The following is an 18,976-nucleotide window of genomic DNA, read 5'->3' on the forward strand; positions in this document are numbered from 1 at the left end:
CCTCCTCTCTGTCTGTCTGTTCTCACTTCCTCCTCCTCCTCAGGTCTGATCATCCCCGCTAACTGCGTGGGTCCTCTCATCAACAAACTGTCCACGTCCGACCAATGGCAGCAGCTCGCTGTGCAGGAGGAGCAGAAGAGGCAGCAGCTCCACCCACAGAGCCTCAGCCACGTCAGCGCCACATAGGCCACGCCCCCTCAGGCACAAACACTTCCACACGTGATGTGACGATCCTCTGACATTCAGAGAGATCTACTTTTAAAAAGCTCCGCCCTGCACCCAACGACCCCACAGAGGAGGAGGAGCTACTGGAGGGGGAGGAGCTACTGGAGGAGAACTCGGTTTACTCTTACCGTTTTCACAAAACCACTGCTTTATTTTTTTTTTCTACTTTCATTCTTCAAGTGTTTGTCATCAAATCCAGAATCAGTTCCTCGTCAACGAGGAAACGAGGTCAAAGACCAACGACGTGCAAATAAAAGTTGAACCAAACGGAATCAACACGACGAGTGATGATAAATAAACTCCACACAGTATTTTCCTTCTGTAACGCAACAATTTAAATAACAATCTAAAATAACTCCAGGGATGTAAACGACAAACAAAATTAAACACCACGTCAATCTGACACTTTGATCTCATAATGTGACGTTTGATCAGATGTCAATCATCAATGGCTCCAAATATAAAGTTAAATGGATTCAAATAGTATTTTAGGCTTTATGACAAAATAAAACAGAATAATTTATAAAGATTTATTCTAGTTCAATTAGAACATCAAACGCTCCCGTTCAAGGTTAATGTTATTTTAATTTATCTTTCTCTCTCTCTCACACACACACACACACACACACACAGTCACAGTCTCATGAGCTCAGGTTATTGGTAATAGTTAGACAAACAATTTCAAACCTTAATTCTGAAATAAGGTCAGAATAAGCTCCACCCACCCTTTCAAACCATGAAGGGAAAAAATAAAAGTTGCTGTTTTCACAGCAGGAAAAACAAATGAAATGTTTTTTTTTCTGAATCTTAAAGAGCCAAACTAACCCACCGTTCCTCCTGCAGCACGTGGACACGCCCCCTTTCATTACAGCGTTTGTACAGGTTGAGACTGCCCCCTTCCTTAGTGGGAGGAGCTAAACACTTGAACTCTTTGTTTCTGTTTTGTTTGTTTCTCGATGCACGAGTTGCACTGACAGTTGTACAAAATCAGCATTATCTGTACATGGACGAGTGAAATACTCAATAAAGCTTGTTATACTTCTACTCTACACTTTGTCACACGCACCACACAGAAAATATTAATAATAAACCTGAGAACATGAGTCGTGTTCAACAGTTAACGTTGGTGTTTACTTCAGATTAAACGGCTTCTAGCAAATGATGGAATTATTCTTTACATCAGCAGCTTTTATCACAGTGGGTGTGGCCACGAACCAGTGATTGATCAACAGTGTATATAGTATCAATAATTAGAATAATCACTAATCTGGACAGCAGCATTCCAAGTTTTGCATAGTTTTGTTTTTACAGTTACATTTCTCTCATTTTGTGTTAGTTTCATTTATTATAATATACTCATTTTTGTGTCATTTTGTCCATTTCTCTCATTTTTGTATGATTTTTTTGTTTTGTCTTCAATATTTATTTTTGTTTTTGATGCTGTCAGTTTTTACTGTCATTTGTGTACATTTGCTGTTTGTGTTATTTTTTTCATTGTGTTTTTATTTTGTATATTTTAATTGTGTGTTATTGGTATAATTTTGGTAAATCTTCCCTTTGTGTTTTTTTTGTTTATTTTGTACATTTTTCTCACCTTTTGTGTTTTTCTTGTATTGTGCTGGTTTTTTGCCGTTTGTGTATTTTTAGTTTCATTTAGAATTTTTTTTAGTCATTTTGTGCATTTTTCCTGTAGTCAATGATTTTGTGAATTGTTGACGTCCTTTGGTAATTTTGTCGTTTGTTTTTGGTTTTATTTTGTATATTTCTGTTAGTTGTGTTCCTGGTGTCATTTATGTTTTTCCTCACTTTGTTTTTTTTTTGTTCTGTGCATTTGTTTCACCATTTAGTTTTTCTCGTCACATTGTGATGGTTTCTTTGTTGTTTTTAGTTTCATTTTATGTATTTTTGTTGTCTATTTTTAATGTTATCGTGAATCTTTGTGTTTTTAGTCATTTCGTGCATTAGTTTTTAGGGTTTGCCAGGTCAGGCACTGATGTTGGATGAGGAGTTCTGGTTCCAGTTGATCCTAAAGGTGCTGATGGGGTTGAGCTCCGTGTGTTTTTTGCACTGAGATGCAGTTTCCACAAAGCTGGGAGCATCACATCGTCTAAGAAACTAAACCCAGAGAAAAACGGTCAAATATGATCAACGAGCAAAGCTGGGAAACGATAAAGAATAAAGTATTTTACTGACAATATTTTAATGAAAAACCTAAAAAGATGCATTTTAAAGAACAATCTAGTTTGTTTTTTTTATTCCTGAATGTAAGAAGAAGAAAATATGTAATTTAATTGGCACGGTTCATGTTGCATCCATCAATCCCCTTCAAAATAAAAGCACAGAATCTTTTGTTGCAAATCAGCCAATCACGGGGCAGGAAGGTACAGTATCCAGAGTTTTTCATGCTGCATTGTTTTTATTTTGAATATGTTCAAATATTTTTTAAAGATGTTCATTCCAGTGCAAAAGGTTTCAACTGGTGGTTCAGAGTCTAAAAGTGGGACACGTCCAAACAAAAAAAAACACACACAAATCCACCTAAAAAATACACAAAACTATGAAAACAGACAAAACAACTACAAGCACAAAAACTACACACAAACCAAACCAGATGAGAGCAGCAACATAATGAGAAACTAATTAAATGGAATTTTATTTTAAATTAATGATCAAATCTTTGTTTTAGAAAAAATAATTTTACACAATTTTAAACAAGTTTTTTGTTGTAAATTGTGAAGCTTTTATGTCACAATGTCTCAGTGTTTTTATGATGTTTTCATAGTTTAGATTGTTGTTTTTGTGCTTTTGTTTTAGTGTCTTATGTTTATCGTTTCCTTTCTCTCTCTCTGTGTGTGTGTGTTATTTTAAGAAGTAATTTTTAGGGTTTTTTTAATTTAACCATCAATTAGTGCATTTTCGGTGTCATTTTGTGTATTTATCCATCATTAATGTGTTTTGGAGTCATTTTTTGTTGTGTATTCCTCTTTCATTGTGTGTTTATCTGTCGTTTTGTATTTTGTGTGTGTGTGTGTGTATTTGTTGTCTCGTGTACTTTGTGGGGGTGAATAAAGCTAGACTGAAGGCTACATGTGGTCAGATCATCATCATCATCACTGTTACCAAACCCATCCTTGAACTTTTCTACATTTTTTATCTACAGAATATTATTAATCACACAAACCACAGCTGATACACACACAATCTTTATTTTAAGATTTAAATAAATGACATTTTTACTGATTTAACAAACAGAAGAAAAACGTCACAAAGGACGTGTTGGAACGAATACGTCATATTAGTTTAACTCAATCAAACGTAAGTCATAGAAACAATAAATGCAATTTGATCCTAATTGGAATTTTATTATATTGAAATCCACTAATCCAAAACTGAATTAAAAATAAAATAAAATGTTTTTATTTGTTATTAATGTGCATCCCATCCAAAATAAAATATTTATTAACATCAAAACTGACTTTGATATTATTGATGCAATAATAGCGTTTTTGATCTAATTTGTAAATGTTTTATTTTGAAATACACTTCGAAAAACTGAATTTCAAACAAAGCAAAATGAAGTTTTTATTTAATTTGTCATTTCTTTGTATCTTATCAAAATAAAACATTTGATAATGAAATGGTTTTTGATGTTCCAGAAGAAAACGTGATTGATGCACTAATTCTATTATTTATTCATTCACCTTAAAAAAATAAACAAATTAAAATGTTTTTTTTTTTTTTATTAAATTTGTGAATTCTGTGCATCTTATTCAAAAGAAAACGTTTGATAATGACGTTGGTTTTGATGTGTGGGAATAAAACGTAATTAATTGATGCACTAATTGCGTTCTCAAATGTATTAATTGATTATGTATACTGTAAAAATGTAATCATTTAAAAAAATCAAATGTCTATTTTTATTGAAATGTTTCTAATTCTGATCATTTTGGTCCTAAATGAAGAATCAAACTGAACTTATTTCCACTCAATCATCGTCCTTTAAAGTTGCGGTGGTGCGCGTGTGTGAGCGCGTGCGCGCGGCGTGTAAAAAGCCCACTTTTGCGGAGTTTTTGGTGTAAATAAAGTGAAGTAACGGTCCTCGTGCTGTGTGTAATGAGCGCTGGATGAAGAAGTGACGCCATGTTTTGCCGGTGCCGTCGCTGTTGTAAACAACTAAAAGTGAGAGACAGACGCTTCACTGGATTTCGGGTCATTTTCATTCTTTCTTTAAAATGTCTTTGGGAATGTCTTACAAACCGCACCTTCACCACCACGTTCCCGGAGCTCCGGTGAACCCCGGTAAGAACGAACCGAGCCGCTCCGGCACCGAACGCCTCCGTTAAACCGCCGCTTAGTTTCGGGGTGTCGGAGAATACCTGAGAAAGACCGTGTCTGTAGTTTTTGTCCAGTTCTCTGTGTCGGGTCAGATCCTGGAGCTAGGCTAATGCTAGGCTAATGCTAAGCTAATGCATATCCGCCATTATTACCGATGTTAAACGGCGCTCTGCGGGGAACCGCGGCGGGGGAACGGGGAGAGGAGGCCGGTGGGTCCGGAGCTATGACCCGGGGTCCCGGACCCACCGACCCGGTGACTTTAATGAGTGAATCGGTGTCGGTGAGGCGGTTTGTTCCGTTTCTTCCATTGATGCTGATCCGCTCAGAGCCGCTCATTGATCACCGATACGGACTCTTTAATGACACCTAGCGGCCAATGAGGGGAACTGCACCACAGCTTTAGAATTAGAATAAACTCATGTTATTTATTTACGACGAAATATTCAAAAATAATACCATTAAATAACAATCTGTGCACTACGAGATTAATGTTTTATTATTTCGAGAATAAAGCTGTATTTTTATGAGAATAGTCATATAGTAATAAAGTAGTAATCTTTGAGATTGTCGTACTATTTCAAGATTAAAGTTGTAATTTTCTGAGAATAAAGTCGTATTGTAATAAAATCATGATTTTATGAGATTAATGTCACAATATTTCAAGATTAAAGTCGTATTATTTCGAGGATAAAATTGTAATATTTTGAGATTAATGTCATAATATTTTGAGAACAGTCGTAATATGTAAAAAATAAAGTATTTTGAGATTTAAATTGTATTTTTATTATTTATTTCATTTATTCTTTTTTATTTAAGTAGGGACAGTAGATATCAATGAACATTCAAAAAAATGTAAATATGTCAGATTATTGCCATAGGATAATTTACATCTGTTGTCCCGACACAGAATGATGTAAGAAAAATGTCACACTTAATAAAACATGGTGAAGATTACATACAAGACAAGGTGTGTGCGTGTGCGTGTGCGTGTTCTTAATTTACAAATCAGGACGGACTACTAGGGTATCACAGTGGTATGTTAATGTGTTCTCTGCTGTTGCTGCTGCTGATGTCATGGCGGGTGTTTCCTCCTTGTCGCGTTGACGCGATGCCGTCCGGTCACAAGGACGAGGGTTACGGGGAACAGCTACCTTCGACATACGAGTGCGTGTCTTCACTGCCTTGCACTTTTTAAACTGCTTTAGATAGCCATCTTTGTTTTGGTCAGACGACGCATCGGTACGCACATTTTGCGTCGACTTATTTTTTGCGTCGATGCGTTGTCCCAGCCCTACTAACAGGATAAGAATATTAATGTAAAGGAACACATCTAACACTATATCTCAATCCAAACTTTATTTTATTGGATCTTTAGGACAAAATTACCTAATTTACACCAACGTATTGGTGTCAGATACCACAGCGCACCTTCAGAGACAGAAAAAGGGTTATAATATTCAGTTTTTGATGGAGCTATGTCTAAAATGAAAAGCCTCAGCTCTGTTGATGTTGAACGTTTTATTTTGGCGTCCACAGGTGGAAACGTTCAGTCGCCGTCGGCCGCTACGTTGGCCACGCTGCAGTCCTACAGACCTCTGCTCAGTGACTACGGACCTCCTTCTCTGGGGTTCTCACAGGTAATGCCCACGAAACACGTTTAGCTGGAAAACATCCAGACTTTCAAAATAAAGTGCATTAGGTAACCAAATGAGAAATTAAAGCACATTTCACCTGCAGCTGTTGGTCTTTAAAGGTGAAAACTGAAATGAATAAAATAAAACCATCATGGTCTCTTTATTCTGACAGTCTGTACAGCAGCTGTTTCACGTTCTTTTTGAAATTATTATTATATTTGTTATATTGTCTAAAGAAAGATGAAGATGTTCCCCATCTCTGATAATCTGTTAAAGATGATAAACCTTCAGACTGAAATGAGCTCCACATGTTTTATTTTATGATGACATCACGTCTGTCACGTTTTTCCATCAGAAAAAGGGGCGGGCTATGTTATCAGGTTAACTTATCACTTTAAATTGTCTTGTCGGATCAATGTTTTTCCACGTTTTGTTAGCTTAGCATGTAGCAGCGCTTGCTAGGTGGGATAGAAAGAAACTAGATAATTCTAACGCTCCTCTGGTATTAAATGTTGGTCAATGCTAACATCACTGCTAACCTCCATGTTAACCTCGGTGCTGGCCTCGATGCTTACGTCGGTGCTAACCTCTGTGCTAACGTCAGTGCTAACCTCTATGATAACGTTGGTATTAACCTCTATGCTAACGTCGGTGCTTACTTCTATGCTAACGTCGGTGCTAACCTCTATGCTAACTCAGCACCATTTACGAGAAACTCGTCATTTGCGTTTTTTCACGGGGATCACTAGAAAACACCCTAGGGGAGGTCCCTCATCAATATCTAAGCTGTGGGGTGTTGTAGTGACCAACTGTGTCCTGAAGATGGCAGCAGTACACCTTTAGATGAGAGATTAGCCACTGATGCTACCCAGAAAAGCAGGAAGAAGCAGGAAAAATGGAGATTATGGCGCTACAGAGTGATATTGTGACGTATCCAGCAGCTCACAGCACCACATACTAACACAGAACATCTGTGGACCTGAGTGGATTATTGATAATGTTGTGATCGTGAGATAAAACCATCAACTAACCGGGCCAAACGGGTCATCCCTGCGTGTCGGGGGGAGGGGGGGGGGGGTGTGGAGGTGGGTACAAAATACCCCCAGCCTGTGAGCCAGATAGCAAAATAATAGGTGACATGTAGGAGGTAGCAGCACCTTTGGATGAGAGATCATCCATGCTCAGCAGAGCTCAGAGGGAGAGAGGAAAGGAGTTTACGAGACAGAAAATGGCGCTACATACAGAGCTGACGTTCCCAGCAGCACACACTCCGACCAGAACAAGTGTGGAATTCATGGATAATGTGGCGATTGTGAGATAAAACCATAAAAAAAACAGGGTAAGCAGTAACACTCTGTATGTCGGGGAGGAAGAGGAAGTTACGTGTGTGCAGACTGACGGGAGAGAAAGTTGGAGGAATGCCAAAATACAGTAAGAAATCCATTCAACTCTGACTCAGATAGATAAATAATAATAATTTTGCCATCAAAAGCCCAGTCTGTTTTTTTTTGTTTTAGTTTTATATAATGAAACAATATTCAGATGTTAGAGTTGTCACTAAAGCAAAAAAAATAGCTTTAAAGTCACTGACAGGGTTTTTTTTTACAAAAAGGTTTTTTCTCAGCTTTTTGCTCTGAAACTGAAGATTTGTGTAAAACTTGCTCTATTCAATGGCTGATTACAAAAGAATGAATGGAGCCAGAAACAATTTTTTTTTGATAGAGGTAGAGGCTTCAATCTTTCAGAATCTGGTGTCAGATTTCAGATGGTCATAGTAGAAAATATTCTGTGGGTCTTTAAAAATCAGTCAAAATGATCAAAAATGGCTGGAACTGAGGGGGTAGAAAATCTGAGAATGGCTGGAACTGAATGAGTTAACGTCGGTGCTAACATCTATGCTAACGTCAGTGCTAACCTCTATGCTAATGTCTGTGTTCCAGGGCTCCACCAGCAGCCAAGTGCCTCAGAACAAATACTCAGAGCTCCTGGCCATCATAGAGGAGCTGGGGAAGGAGATCAGACCTACGTACGCTGGCAGTAAGAGCGCCATGGAGAGACTGAAACGAGGTAAGAACGTTACACAGGGACTGGCATCTACATATGGTCGGCCTATTTTACTACAGTTAGTGTACTATTTTACTACAGTTCATATACTATTTTACTACAGTTCATATACTATTTTACTACAGTTCATATACTATTTTACTACAGTTCATGTACTATTTTACTACAGTTCATATACTATTTTACTACAGTTCATATACTATTTTACTACAGTTCATGTACTATTTTACTACAGTTCATGTACTATTTTACTACAGTTCATATACTATTTTACTACATTTCATGTACTATTTTACTACAGTTCATGTACTATTTTACTACAGTTAATGTACTATTTTACTACAGTTCATATACTATTTTACTACATTTCATGTACTATTTTACTACAGTTCATATACTATTTTACTACAGTTAATATACTATTTTACTACAGTTAATATACTATTTTACTACAGTTCATGTACTATTTTACTACAGTTCATATACTATTTTACTACAGTTAATATACTATTTTACTACAGTTAATATACTATTTTACTACAGTTCATATACTATTTTACTACAGTTCATATACTATTTTACTACAGTTCATATACTATTTTACTACAGTTAATATACTATTTTACTACAGCTCATGTACTATTTTACTACAGCTCATGTACTATTTTACTACAGCTCATGTACTATTTTACTACAGTTCGTATACTATTTCACAGATTGGGTTGACTGTCACCATGGTGACAGTGAATGTGTATCCAACCCTATTTTAATTTTGGCTTTTTTTCATTAATTTGAATAATTAATATATGTGAAAACAAAGCTATGTTTGTCACTTTTTGTTAATAAGTTAAAATAATATTTAAAAACAATTAGTTTTTGCACCTAAACTTGCTGCCAAATTTTTGGAAATGTATGCTTTGAGTGAATTCTGATTTATTTTGGTTTTTATTTTATTTCCTGTTTGGTTTTTGATTGTCAGTGTTGTGTATTTTCTTAATGTGAGTCATTCTTTTCCTAAATAATGTATTCTTTTTTAAAATTTTTTTTTTTAGTTACATCAATTCACAATATCGCCAATTTCAATCTTTATCTTTAAAAATGGACACGTTGGGTGCATTATTTCAGTTTTTATTATTATTTTATTAATAACATTTATACTTTTTATTATTTTTAGCAGTATATTATTACGTACTTACTAGTATCTAATGAAAGCATTATTTTGTTGTTGCTGGTTTCACAGATGAATCCATCGTGACAAACATGTCATTTGGTTTTTTAAATTACAGAGAAAAGGTCAAAACCTGCTTTACAAGCATTTTTTTCACTATTTAATTACGATACGACTTTTTTTTTTTCTTGTCTGCACATACTGTCCAAGGTCAACACTATATGTGACACAACAATTCATGTTTTATTACTGCTATTAAATAAATAAATTTATTTAATTGGATAAATGTTTATTTAATTTCAGAATTTAAATACTATACGACTTCATCAAGTGCTTAGAAAATAACAAAGCTTTAAAGAATGTTCAAATAATACATAAATATCTATTTAATGTGATGCTGCATGGTGTGTAGTTAGTTACACACATCACTATATGAAGTATTTGTACCACCAGGGGGAGCTGTTACCCTACCCTTTTTGTCTTTTTTAAATTAACCATTAAAAGCAGTCACATATTTAAATGTGTACTATTAAAATATTTAACAAACGTTGTGTGGTTGGTTTACATTTAAATATCACATCTCAGCAGCTGTCGTTAGGATTGAGTGAAGGAAGTGACGTAGTCTACGGTCATTAGTTGAAGGGATTGGGCAGTGACAATGATGGCGTAAAGTGATGATGATGATGATGATGGTCTCTCCTCAGGGATCATCCACGCCAGAGGTCTGGTACGAGAGTGTTTGGCAGAGACGGAGCGGAACGCCAGGTCTTAGCTCCCGCCTCCTCATTCCTCCTGTAAGAAAAAACGACCTGCATGGAATTACCTTTGCACGGAGGAAGTAAATAAAGAACGGGTGAAAAAAGAGAAGAAGAAGAAGAAGAAGATAGCTCTTCAAAAGAGACGGGAGGAGAGGAGAGGACGCCATCATGGAGGATTCCATCAAACCTGAGGGTTCAAAACCACAATCAGGAAGTCAACATTCATCCAATCATTGCCCTCTTTTGGGATCTGAGTTTTAGCTTCATGTTTATTATTTGTGCATGTGAACAGGGTGGGGGTGGGGGGGGGGGTTACATACACACACACTACATGGCTGATATGCCAGTGTGTGCTTGGGGGGGGGGGGGGTCATTCATATTCAGGTTAAATTTGGTTACAAAAAAAAAAACAAGAAAATGAAAATGCTGTTAATTGCATCTTTGTATGTATTTATTACTCAGTGTAATAAATTGTATTTTCAATACAGTCGTGCTTGTGATTCTTTGTGTTTGGATGTTTAACGTCAAGTTATTATTATTATCATTATTATTACTAATAATATTAAACATGTTTTACTTTCTAAACATGAAGGGATGTCACGTCTGGTCCTGAAGAGCTCCTGTTCCCTGCCCAAGTCAAAATTTGATGAGAAGAAAGCTTGCATTGCAAGAATAAAGTCAATCATATTTAATATATATATATATATATATATATATATATATATATATATATATATATTCTAAATGTCCTTATTAGTGGATCTATGTAAATAAAAACATGTTTTAGATGTAAAGTACAATTATTGAAAACACGCCTCCTCTTGATTTTTCTACCACTGCTTCCTTTTGTTTTTGTCCGAGCGTTCATTTCCTGCTCAGCCATCACAGCCAATAGGAACATAGTACGTCATTTATTTCTGATCAGGTTTAGACCAATGGTGTGGTGAGTTGAGGAAAGTAGACGGGTCCCACTGCAGTGCACCGACCAATCAGCGCCCACCTATTCAGGCCATCCGTTAACACAGAACGATGGAGGAAACCAGAACTGGGGTTCAATGGTAGGTTTGCCTTTGATTACCGGGCCGTCAGCGGCCTGTCAGCGGTCCGTCAGCGTCCGTGTGCCCGGCTGTGTGTTCACAAAACCCCGCTGTACGGTCCGCTGGCACTCCGCTGTATTTATAAAGCCGCATAAACCCAATGTAGCATAAATTAGCTAGCTGGGTTAGCATGTTTGAAAGCAGATGTTGTACTAGATAACTAGTCTGATTGACTATAATAACTAAATAACCACATTATATATATACATATATAATTGAGTTTAGGTTAACACCGGCTAAACCACGTATATTTATGTCAGTGTTGATCTAATCTTTAATAATTTAACTAGTTTCACTAATAGTTCCTCTTTCCTTCCCTCAGCTGTCACTGGTTAATGAATGAATGATGGTTAAATCAGTCCTATTAATATAACATTATTATTATTAATATTACAGGTGATTGAATCTGCCCTGTGTGTTTATTCGTTTATTTAGTAGTTTTTATAATATGTCAGTGTTTATAATTACTGTTAGCATTCCTTTCTTCTTTTCTAATCCTAATATGTAAATATTAAACAGATTAATGTTTGTTTTGATTATTGTTGTTCATGAGACTGAGGTGCAACTTATTTTATTAAAGCTGTACTACCTGATTCTTGAACCATGACAGAGGGGCGTGGCTGAAATCGAACCGTAAATCCCGCCCCCGACTCTGATAATCCCACCCACTCTCCTCCTCTCACGGAAGTGCACGAAATCGCACAAAGAGAGCTGAACGTGCACTACCGGTAAAACACGTCATCACGCAAAAGGATGCTCACTAAATATATGAAAATGTAACATTAGATGAGCTGTCTAGAAGGAAAACAGACACTTATGCGTCCAAAGCGAGTCCACGACTGAAAACAAGTTCGCACCGTGCACGCGCTTCACTATATATCAGAGCAGCCAATGAGGAGGCTCCTTTGTGGGCTCTGCTCACCCCTCCTTTCTCTAAATCTGTGATTGGAGGGTTTTTATTAATTAATCAGAATCAGAATCAGAATCATCTTTATTTGCCAAGTGTATGTTGTACACACGAGGAATTTGACTCGGTCAACTGTGCTCTCTCCAATAGTGAAAACAAAAATTTTTCAACAATAAACAATCAGCTAGAAAAGATGATAATAAGTATAAACATAAGTATAAATATAAACAGTAGTTAGACTAGAATGTGCAAATAACAAGATGATAATAATAATAATAATAATAATAAAAATAATAATAGTATAAAAAATAATTAAATAGATACAAAATAAAAATTAAAAAATAAGATAAAAGAAGGAAAATAATAGAAAAGAAAGATAATAATAAAATATAATAATAATAAAATTAAATTAATTAAGTAATTAATTATAAGGCACAGACAGCACGCAGACGTACGATTTTTCAGAAATTATTACTTTTATTAATTGAGTACCTCAGCTTTCATAAGCCTTTTCACACTCGTTCTGGTTCAGTTCTTCCGCAGTAGGTCAAAGGTCAGAGGGATAAACTCTCCATGGCTGATGGTGGAGGAAACAAGTCTGACAGAGATTTCGATTATTTTACCCGTCTGAGTGGTGGTTCCTTGAAAGATTTTTCGCGTAAACGTGGTATCGGTCTCCGAGGCAGAAAGACCGCGTTAGCTGCTAAAGCTAATGCTGCACACGGGCTGAAAATTCAACTTTTTCCTGACTTTTCAAACTATTTCAGCTGATGGCGTTACTCCAGTTCACTTATTGACCTGTCTATCTTGTGCATTTCCTTCAAATTTGTAAATTTAATTTAAATAACATGTTAATAAAAATAATCTTGGACCTGGTTATTGAATGGTGGACCTCGTAAATTTATCTTTTCAAAGTTAGAATTCATACTGTCCTTTTCACACTCAGAAATATCGCTTGTTCCATCAATAATAATAATAATAATTAATTTTATTTATAAGACATTTTTAAAAACTGCGAAACACTTTATAGTTGTTCAAACAATTACACAAGTCAGAAAAAGAAACCAACAACAATAAAGTAAATACAGAAAATACATAAGAATAGAAAAGTTGAAAGCTTGGGAGAGGAGTGTGGAATCAGAGGAGGTCTGTCTCTTTGATAGTGTTAATAACATCAGTTTTACTAAAGTGCTCAGATATGTGGGTAAAGTCCTAATCCACCCACTGGAGACCCAGGTAGTCGGTGTTTTCATTCACCTGTGTGGAAGCGAGAGGACTGCCCTAGCCACCATACTGCTGCTGAGCTGCGCCATCGTTTTTAAAAGTGCTCAGATCGGCCGAAATCGGCATCAGCGGAAAATGCTGGACACCTCCTGTAGTCCTAATGTATGTAATATTAATAATATAAACGCTAACGATCTCTGGAATAACATTATAAATACTGTTAGGTTGGAAATATCAACAGAGTGGACGAGCTTGTTTATGTTTTTATCTTTTGACCTCTGACCTATGAGTGTGAAAAGGCTTATAGGGTCATTTCAACAAATGTTCAGTACATCCCACGCACTTTAGTCTAAAAACAGTCAGAAATGTTTCCCTATTGTGTTACTGTTAGTCATTAAGGTTTGTTTCCTCACTGAACGCTCTTAAAGTTGTTAAAAGACAGACATATTTTATTGTGGACACTGATGAAACGTCCCTCCCCAGCTGTCAGACTGCCCCCCTCCACCCGGGTCCATAACCATGTCCACAGATGACAGTGTCTCTGAGGACGTGTCCAGCTCTGCGGCCCTGAGTCATTGCCATGGCAACGGAGAGGCCGACGTGGGGAAGGAGAGCGAGATCTCCCTGGTGTCCTCTGAGGGGACGTCAGCAGAGGATGGAAGCCACGCCTCCAGGAAGATAGGGGGCGGAGTCAAGAACAGGCCTGATGACGACACACCAGCACGCAGGAAGATCAGGTACCACACACACACACACACACACACACAAAGAACAAAAAAAGAGACGTTTAGCTTCACCTAAAGCTCAACTTTAACCACAACCAAACACCAAACTGACACAAATGATTAATTCTAGATTAAATTTTGTGTGTTTTTGGAAATGTTTGGTGTCATTTGTTATCCTTTTGTGTATTGTTCTGTATTTGTGTTATTGTTTTGTGACTTTTCTGTTAATTTGTGTTTTCTTTAGTTTATATCTTTGAAGCTTTTAGGGCCTGTTACTAATCTAGATTAGATTAATCTAGATTAGCTGGATTAAACTAACCAAACAATCCCTGGAGCTGTACTACGAACGTTGATCACCTATGATCACAACACGCTAACTGAAGCAAAGTGTTTACAGCCTCGCACATGAAAGGGGTGGAGCTTGCAGCATCTGACCAATCAATAGAGAGAACTGTCAAACTGAGGGTCTTTACAATGAATGGAGGAACAGTTTATGATCTTAAATAAATAGAATTAATATAAATCCATGATGACAGTGAAGAGTAACAGTGTTAGTGCAGTGCAGCAGGAGGCGGAGCTTTTATACTCGCTCAGATCTGATCCACTTCATAACTTGGTACTGACCAGGTTGATGAAGTTTAAAATGATGAATAATTAAAATCCATAATTCAGATCAAAAACAACACTGTTGTTACAGAAAAGGTAGGAATGATAGAACTCAGACAGGAAGCTGCTGATACTGTTAATGTGTAAAAGTGTGAGATTATTTATGATATTAATCTATTGGATGATAAACAGACAGAGCTCTGCAGTTAAACTTTATTACAGCACACACGTGTTTCTATTCATGTAGATCTATTTATCACACACTGGGATGAGAACACATTGTGTATGTTCCTGCTGATAATATCAGCGTATTAATGAATGAATGATTGATTGATTGATTGATTGAATTAATTAATGAATTAATGACTTCAACCATCCGTGCACACAGACCGACTCACAGGCTTCATCAGCTGACTGTAGATCAGTCCATCAGATAGAAATCCATATTTTTTCTAAATGATGTCATCGGTAAATGAAAGGATTGATTTATAATTAATAATCTTTATAAACTCAGCTGTCAGATCTGCACCAACCAGGATCTTCTAACAATGGGCAGTTCATTTTCTAAGAGATCTGATTGGTCAGGAGGCGGGGCTTTAGGACTCGCTAACATCCAAGCCAGAACCTGGTCACGATCAGGTTAGTCGTTGAGCATTAATTACCATAGTGATTAAGCTCCAGAGAGCTTTGTAGTGCAGCACACACTGATTAAATCCTGGAAGTTAGCATGATAAGAGCTAATCTAGATTTATGCTAGTATATACCTTTGTGTATTTTTTGATCATTTTGTGTGTTTTTGTAGAAATGCAAAGTTAAGCCCACTTTTCCCATGTCAGGTGTACAACAAAGGGGTGTGTGTGTGTTTTTGTTGTGATTTTGTATATTAATTTAGTCTATTTTTCTCTGTTTTGTGTTTTAGATTTGTTTTAACCTTTTTTCTTGTAATTTTATGTGTTTTTGGAGGCAAATTTACAAGTTTCCCTCTTATATTGTGTGTTTTTTAGTTTTTTTCTGATGTCATTTAATGTATCTATTTTTGTCATTTTGTGAATTTTTGTTAAATTTTGTTGTTATTTTGTTTTTGGAGACATTTTTGTTGTTGTTTTGTGTACTTTTCTGTCATTATCTGTATTTTTGTTGTCATATTTTTTGGAGTGATTGTACATTTTTTTGCTGTGTGGTTGTGTATTTTTATTATTTTTTGTGTTTACCTTGGGAGCCACACCAACTTCTACTGAGGGCCACATATGGCCCCTGGGCTGTGAGTTGCTTATGTCTGGTTTAAAGGATCTGTGTAACTAATGTTTGTGCAGAACTTTGTGTTTGAGCACCAACGAAGCGTTCAGACGAGGGAAGAACCTCCCGTTCATCAACCCCAGCTCTCTGGAGACGCTCAGAGCTTTGGTTCAGGAGATCCAGAGCAGTGGGGAGACGGACCCTGAGATGTGGAAGGACTGTGAGGTGAGGAAGGTTTGATGATGGTGTGTGTGTGTGTGTGTGTGTCACAGGTCCATTCAGTCTGAGTGAAACCATCCTGGTTTGTTTTGTGCTTCAGAGTCGATGGCTACATTTGTTCCAGTTGGTGGAGAAACAGTACCAGGAGCAGATCCTGGCCCAGCAGGAGCAGTACCAGTGTCAGATACAGGTAAGCTCCTCCCTCTCATTACCTGCCTCCTCTCCTGAAAGGGATCCTCCTGTTTTTTGTTAAATCAGGCTGAATGTTTCACTGCCCTATCTCTGGGGCCGAGGTTGCCGAGGTGGTTAAAAAGCTCCTCGGTGGCAGGGCTCCGGGGGTGGATGAGATCCGCTCGGAGTTCCTCAAGGCTCTGGATGTTGTGGGGCTGTCATGGCTGACACGACTCTGCAACATCGCGTGGACATCGGGGGCAGTGCCTCTGGATTGGCAGACCGGGGTGGTGGTCCCCCTTTTTAAGAAGGGGGACCGGAGGGTGTGTTCCAATTATAGAGGGATCACACTCCTCAGCCTCTCCGGTAAGGTCTATTCAGGGGTACTGGAGAGGAGGGTCCGCCGGATAGTTGAACCTCGGATTCAGGAGGAGCAATGTGGTTTTCGTCCTGGCCGTGGAACTGTGGACCAGCTCTACACCCTCAGCAGGGTCCTTGAGGGGTCATGGGAATTCGCCCAACCAGTCCACATGTGTTTTGTGGACCTGGAAAAGGCATTTGACCGTGTCCCTCGGGGATTCCTGTGGGGGGTCCTCCGGGAGTATGGGGTATCGAACCTCCTGATAGGAGCTGTTCGTTCCCTGTATGACCGGAGTCAGAGTCTGGTCCGCATTGCCGGCAGTAAGTCGAAATCGTTTCCGGTGAGGGTTGGACTCCGCCAGGGCTGCCCTTTGTCACCGATTCTGTTCATAACTTTTATGGACAGAATTTCTAGGCGCAGTCAGGGCGTTGAGGGGGTCCGGTTCGGGGGCCTCAGTATTGCATCACTGCTTTTTGCAGATGATGTGGTCCTGTTGGCTCCAACATACCGTGACCTTCAACTCTCACTGAATCGGTTCGCAGCCGAGTGTGAAGCGGCCGGAATGAGAATCAGCACCTCCAAATCCGAGTCCATGGTTCTCGACCGGAAAAAGGTGGAGTGCCTTCTCCGGATTGGAGATGAGGTTCTGCCCCAGGTGGAGGAGTTCAAGTACCTCGGGGTCTTGTTCACGAGTGAGGGAAGGATGGAGCGAGAGATCGACAGGCGGATTGGTGCAGCGTCTGCAGTGATGCAGAGTCTGCACCAGTCCGTCATTGTAAAGAGGGAGATGAGCCAAAAACCAAAGCTCTCTATTTACAGGTCGGTCTACGTTCCAACCCTCACCTATGGTCATGAACTTTGGGTCATGACTGAAAGAACAAGATCACGGGTACAAGCGGCCGAAATGAGTTTCCACCGTAGGGTGGCTGGGCTCTCCCTTAGAGATAGGGTGAGAAGCTCAGTCATTCGGGAGGGGCTCAAAGTAGAGTCGCTGCTCCTCCGCATCGAGAAGAGCCAGATGAGGTGGCTCGGGCACCTAATTAGGATGCCCCCTGAACGCCTCCCTAGTGAGGCGTTCAGGGCACGTCCCTCCGGAAGGAGGCCCCGGGGAAGACCCAGGACACGCTGGAGAGACTATGTCTCTCGGCTGGCCTGGGAACGTCTCGGGGTCCCCCCGGAAGAGCTGGAGGAAGTGGCCGGGGAGAGGGAAGTCTGGGCCTCCCTACTGAGGATGCTGCCCCCGCGACCCGGAAACGGCTAAGTGGGAGAAGATGGATGGATGGATGGATGTTTCACTGCAATAGAAAGCAATAGGATGTTTACAGGCAGTGGGCCGTGTGACATCATCAATCACATGATTTTAAGATGGAGGAACACAGGCTCTCAAACTGTAAAGGAGTCCATTTTTAAAAGGCTATTAAATGAATATGGTTGATATTAATGTGTTTTGTTAAACATAGATCTACTAATAAGGACATTTAGAATATTTTAGGATAGATCTATAAAAACAGTGGAGGATCCTTTAAATGAAACCATAGTCTGAAGTCTGTCTCTGTGACCTACAGCTGATCCAGGATGAGATCAAAGCCTTGGTTCAGCTCCAGAACCGACCAAACTCCGACCTCGCTCCAACACTTCCCTCTAAAACCCCTCCACACGCCCACAACCACAGAACCAGGCCTTCTCCTTCCCCCCCCGGGTTGGACAGCAGCCCCAACCCAGGACAGGAGGCTACGCTCCTCAGCAGTGGGTACGGGACCCTCTCAGCATGGGGGTCCGGTCCCTATCCAGACCAGAACCTCTGTGGATCCACAGGGAGGGGCAGCTCGTCCAATCAGCTTCAGGAGCACTCAGAGGAGGGTTCTATCAGCACTCAGAGAGAGAGGGAGGAGTCTGTGGAGGGGGCGGGGGGACGCACTGATGGACGGACCCACCAGAGGAAAACACACAGGTCTGATCATTACTCTATCTCAGACTCTTTTATTCATGACATTTTTTTGTGTTATGTACTGTATTTTATTTCTAGATTCTTTTAAACATAGATTTACTTGCATAAATGATCTCATGACTATTTCAAATACAATGTTGATTTTATTTATTTTTCTATCATTCATGTTTTAATTTAATTCAAATTAAAAGAAAACAAGTTTCTTTTGAACCATTTGACATTAACAAACACTTTATTTAGAATCAGAATCAGAAAATATTTTCTTCAACAGGTACAGTTTAAAAAACTTTAAAAAGCT

The 18,976-nt window shown here is 38.7% G+C and overlaps 3 protein-coding genes across 6 annotated transcripts in view; all 3 read left to right on the plus strand.

The window, feature by feature from the left end:
* Positions 1-1,267, plus strand: part of sbno1 (strawberry notch homolog 1 (Drosophila)) — a 29,582-nt gene extending 28,315 nt beyond the window's left edge. The window contains exon 33 of the mRNA XM_028463637.1: positions 44-1,267. Coding sequence (XP_028319438.1) covers positions 44-186 — 143 coding nt within the window. The 3' untranslated portion in view covers positions 187-1,267. The remainder of the gene's footprint in view (positions 1-43) is intronic.
* A 3,066-nt stretch (positions 1,268-4,333) lies between these two features.
* cdk2ap1 (cyclin dependent kinase 2 associated protein 1) lies at positions 4,334-10,477 on the plus strand. The gene is made up of 4 exons (XM_028463639.1): positions 4,334-4,524; positions 6,097-6,197; positions 8,135-8,261; positions 10,131-10,477. The coding sequence occupies exons 1-4, from the start codon at positions 4,458-4,460 to the stop codon at positions 10,196-10,198; spliced, it is 363 nt and encodes a 120-aa protein (XP_028319440.1). The 5' UTR covers positions 4,334-4,457; the 3' UTR covers positions 10,199-10,477.
* Positions 10,478-11,174: 697 nt separating this feature from the next.
* Positions 11,175-18,976, plus strand: part of mphosph9 (M-phase phosphoprotein 9) — a 31,592-nt gene continuing 23,790 nt past the window's right edge. For all 4 annotated transcript variants that reach the window (XR_003675296.1, XR_003675298.1, XR_003675297.1 and 1 more), the window contains exons 1-5: positions 11,175-11,242; positions 13,896-14,149; positions 16,057-16,204; positions 16,299-16,388; positions 18,296-18,681. Coding sequence is in view for 1 of the 4 variants with exons in the window: in XM_028463638.1 (XP_028319439.1) it covers positions 11,240-11,242; positions 13,896-14,149; positions 16,057-16,204; positions 16,299-16,388; positions 18,296-18,681 (881 nt within the window). In the remaining 3 variants the exon portion in view is untranslated. The remainder of the gene's footprint in view (positions 11,243-13,895; positions 14,150-16,056; positions 16,205-16,298; positions 16,389-18,295; positions 18,682-18,976) is intronic.

This window comes from Gouania willdenowi, chromosome 12 (genome assembly GCF_900634775.1).
Source record: "Gouania willdenowi chromosome 12, fGouWil2.1, whole genome shotgun sequence".
NCBI classification, from domain to species: Eukaryota; Metazoa; Chordata; class Actinopteri; order Blenniiformes; family Gobiesocidae; genus Gouania; species Gouania willdenowi.

Excerpts from the sequence above, each read along its gene's own strand:
- cdk2ap1 (XM_028463639.1), top strand. The coding sequence starts at position 4,458 with ATGTCTTTGGGAATGTCTTACAAACCGCACCTTCACCACCACGTTCCC. Across the intron at positions 4,525-6,096 it reads CGGAGCTCCGGTGAACCCCG|GTGGAAACGTTCAGTCGCCG; the intron begins GTAAGAACGAAC and ends TGGCGTCCACAG. Across the intron at positions 6,198-8,134 it reads CTTCTCTGGGGTTCTCACAG|GGCTCCACCAGCAGCCAAGT; the intron begins GTAATGCCCACG and ends TCTGTGTTCCAG.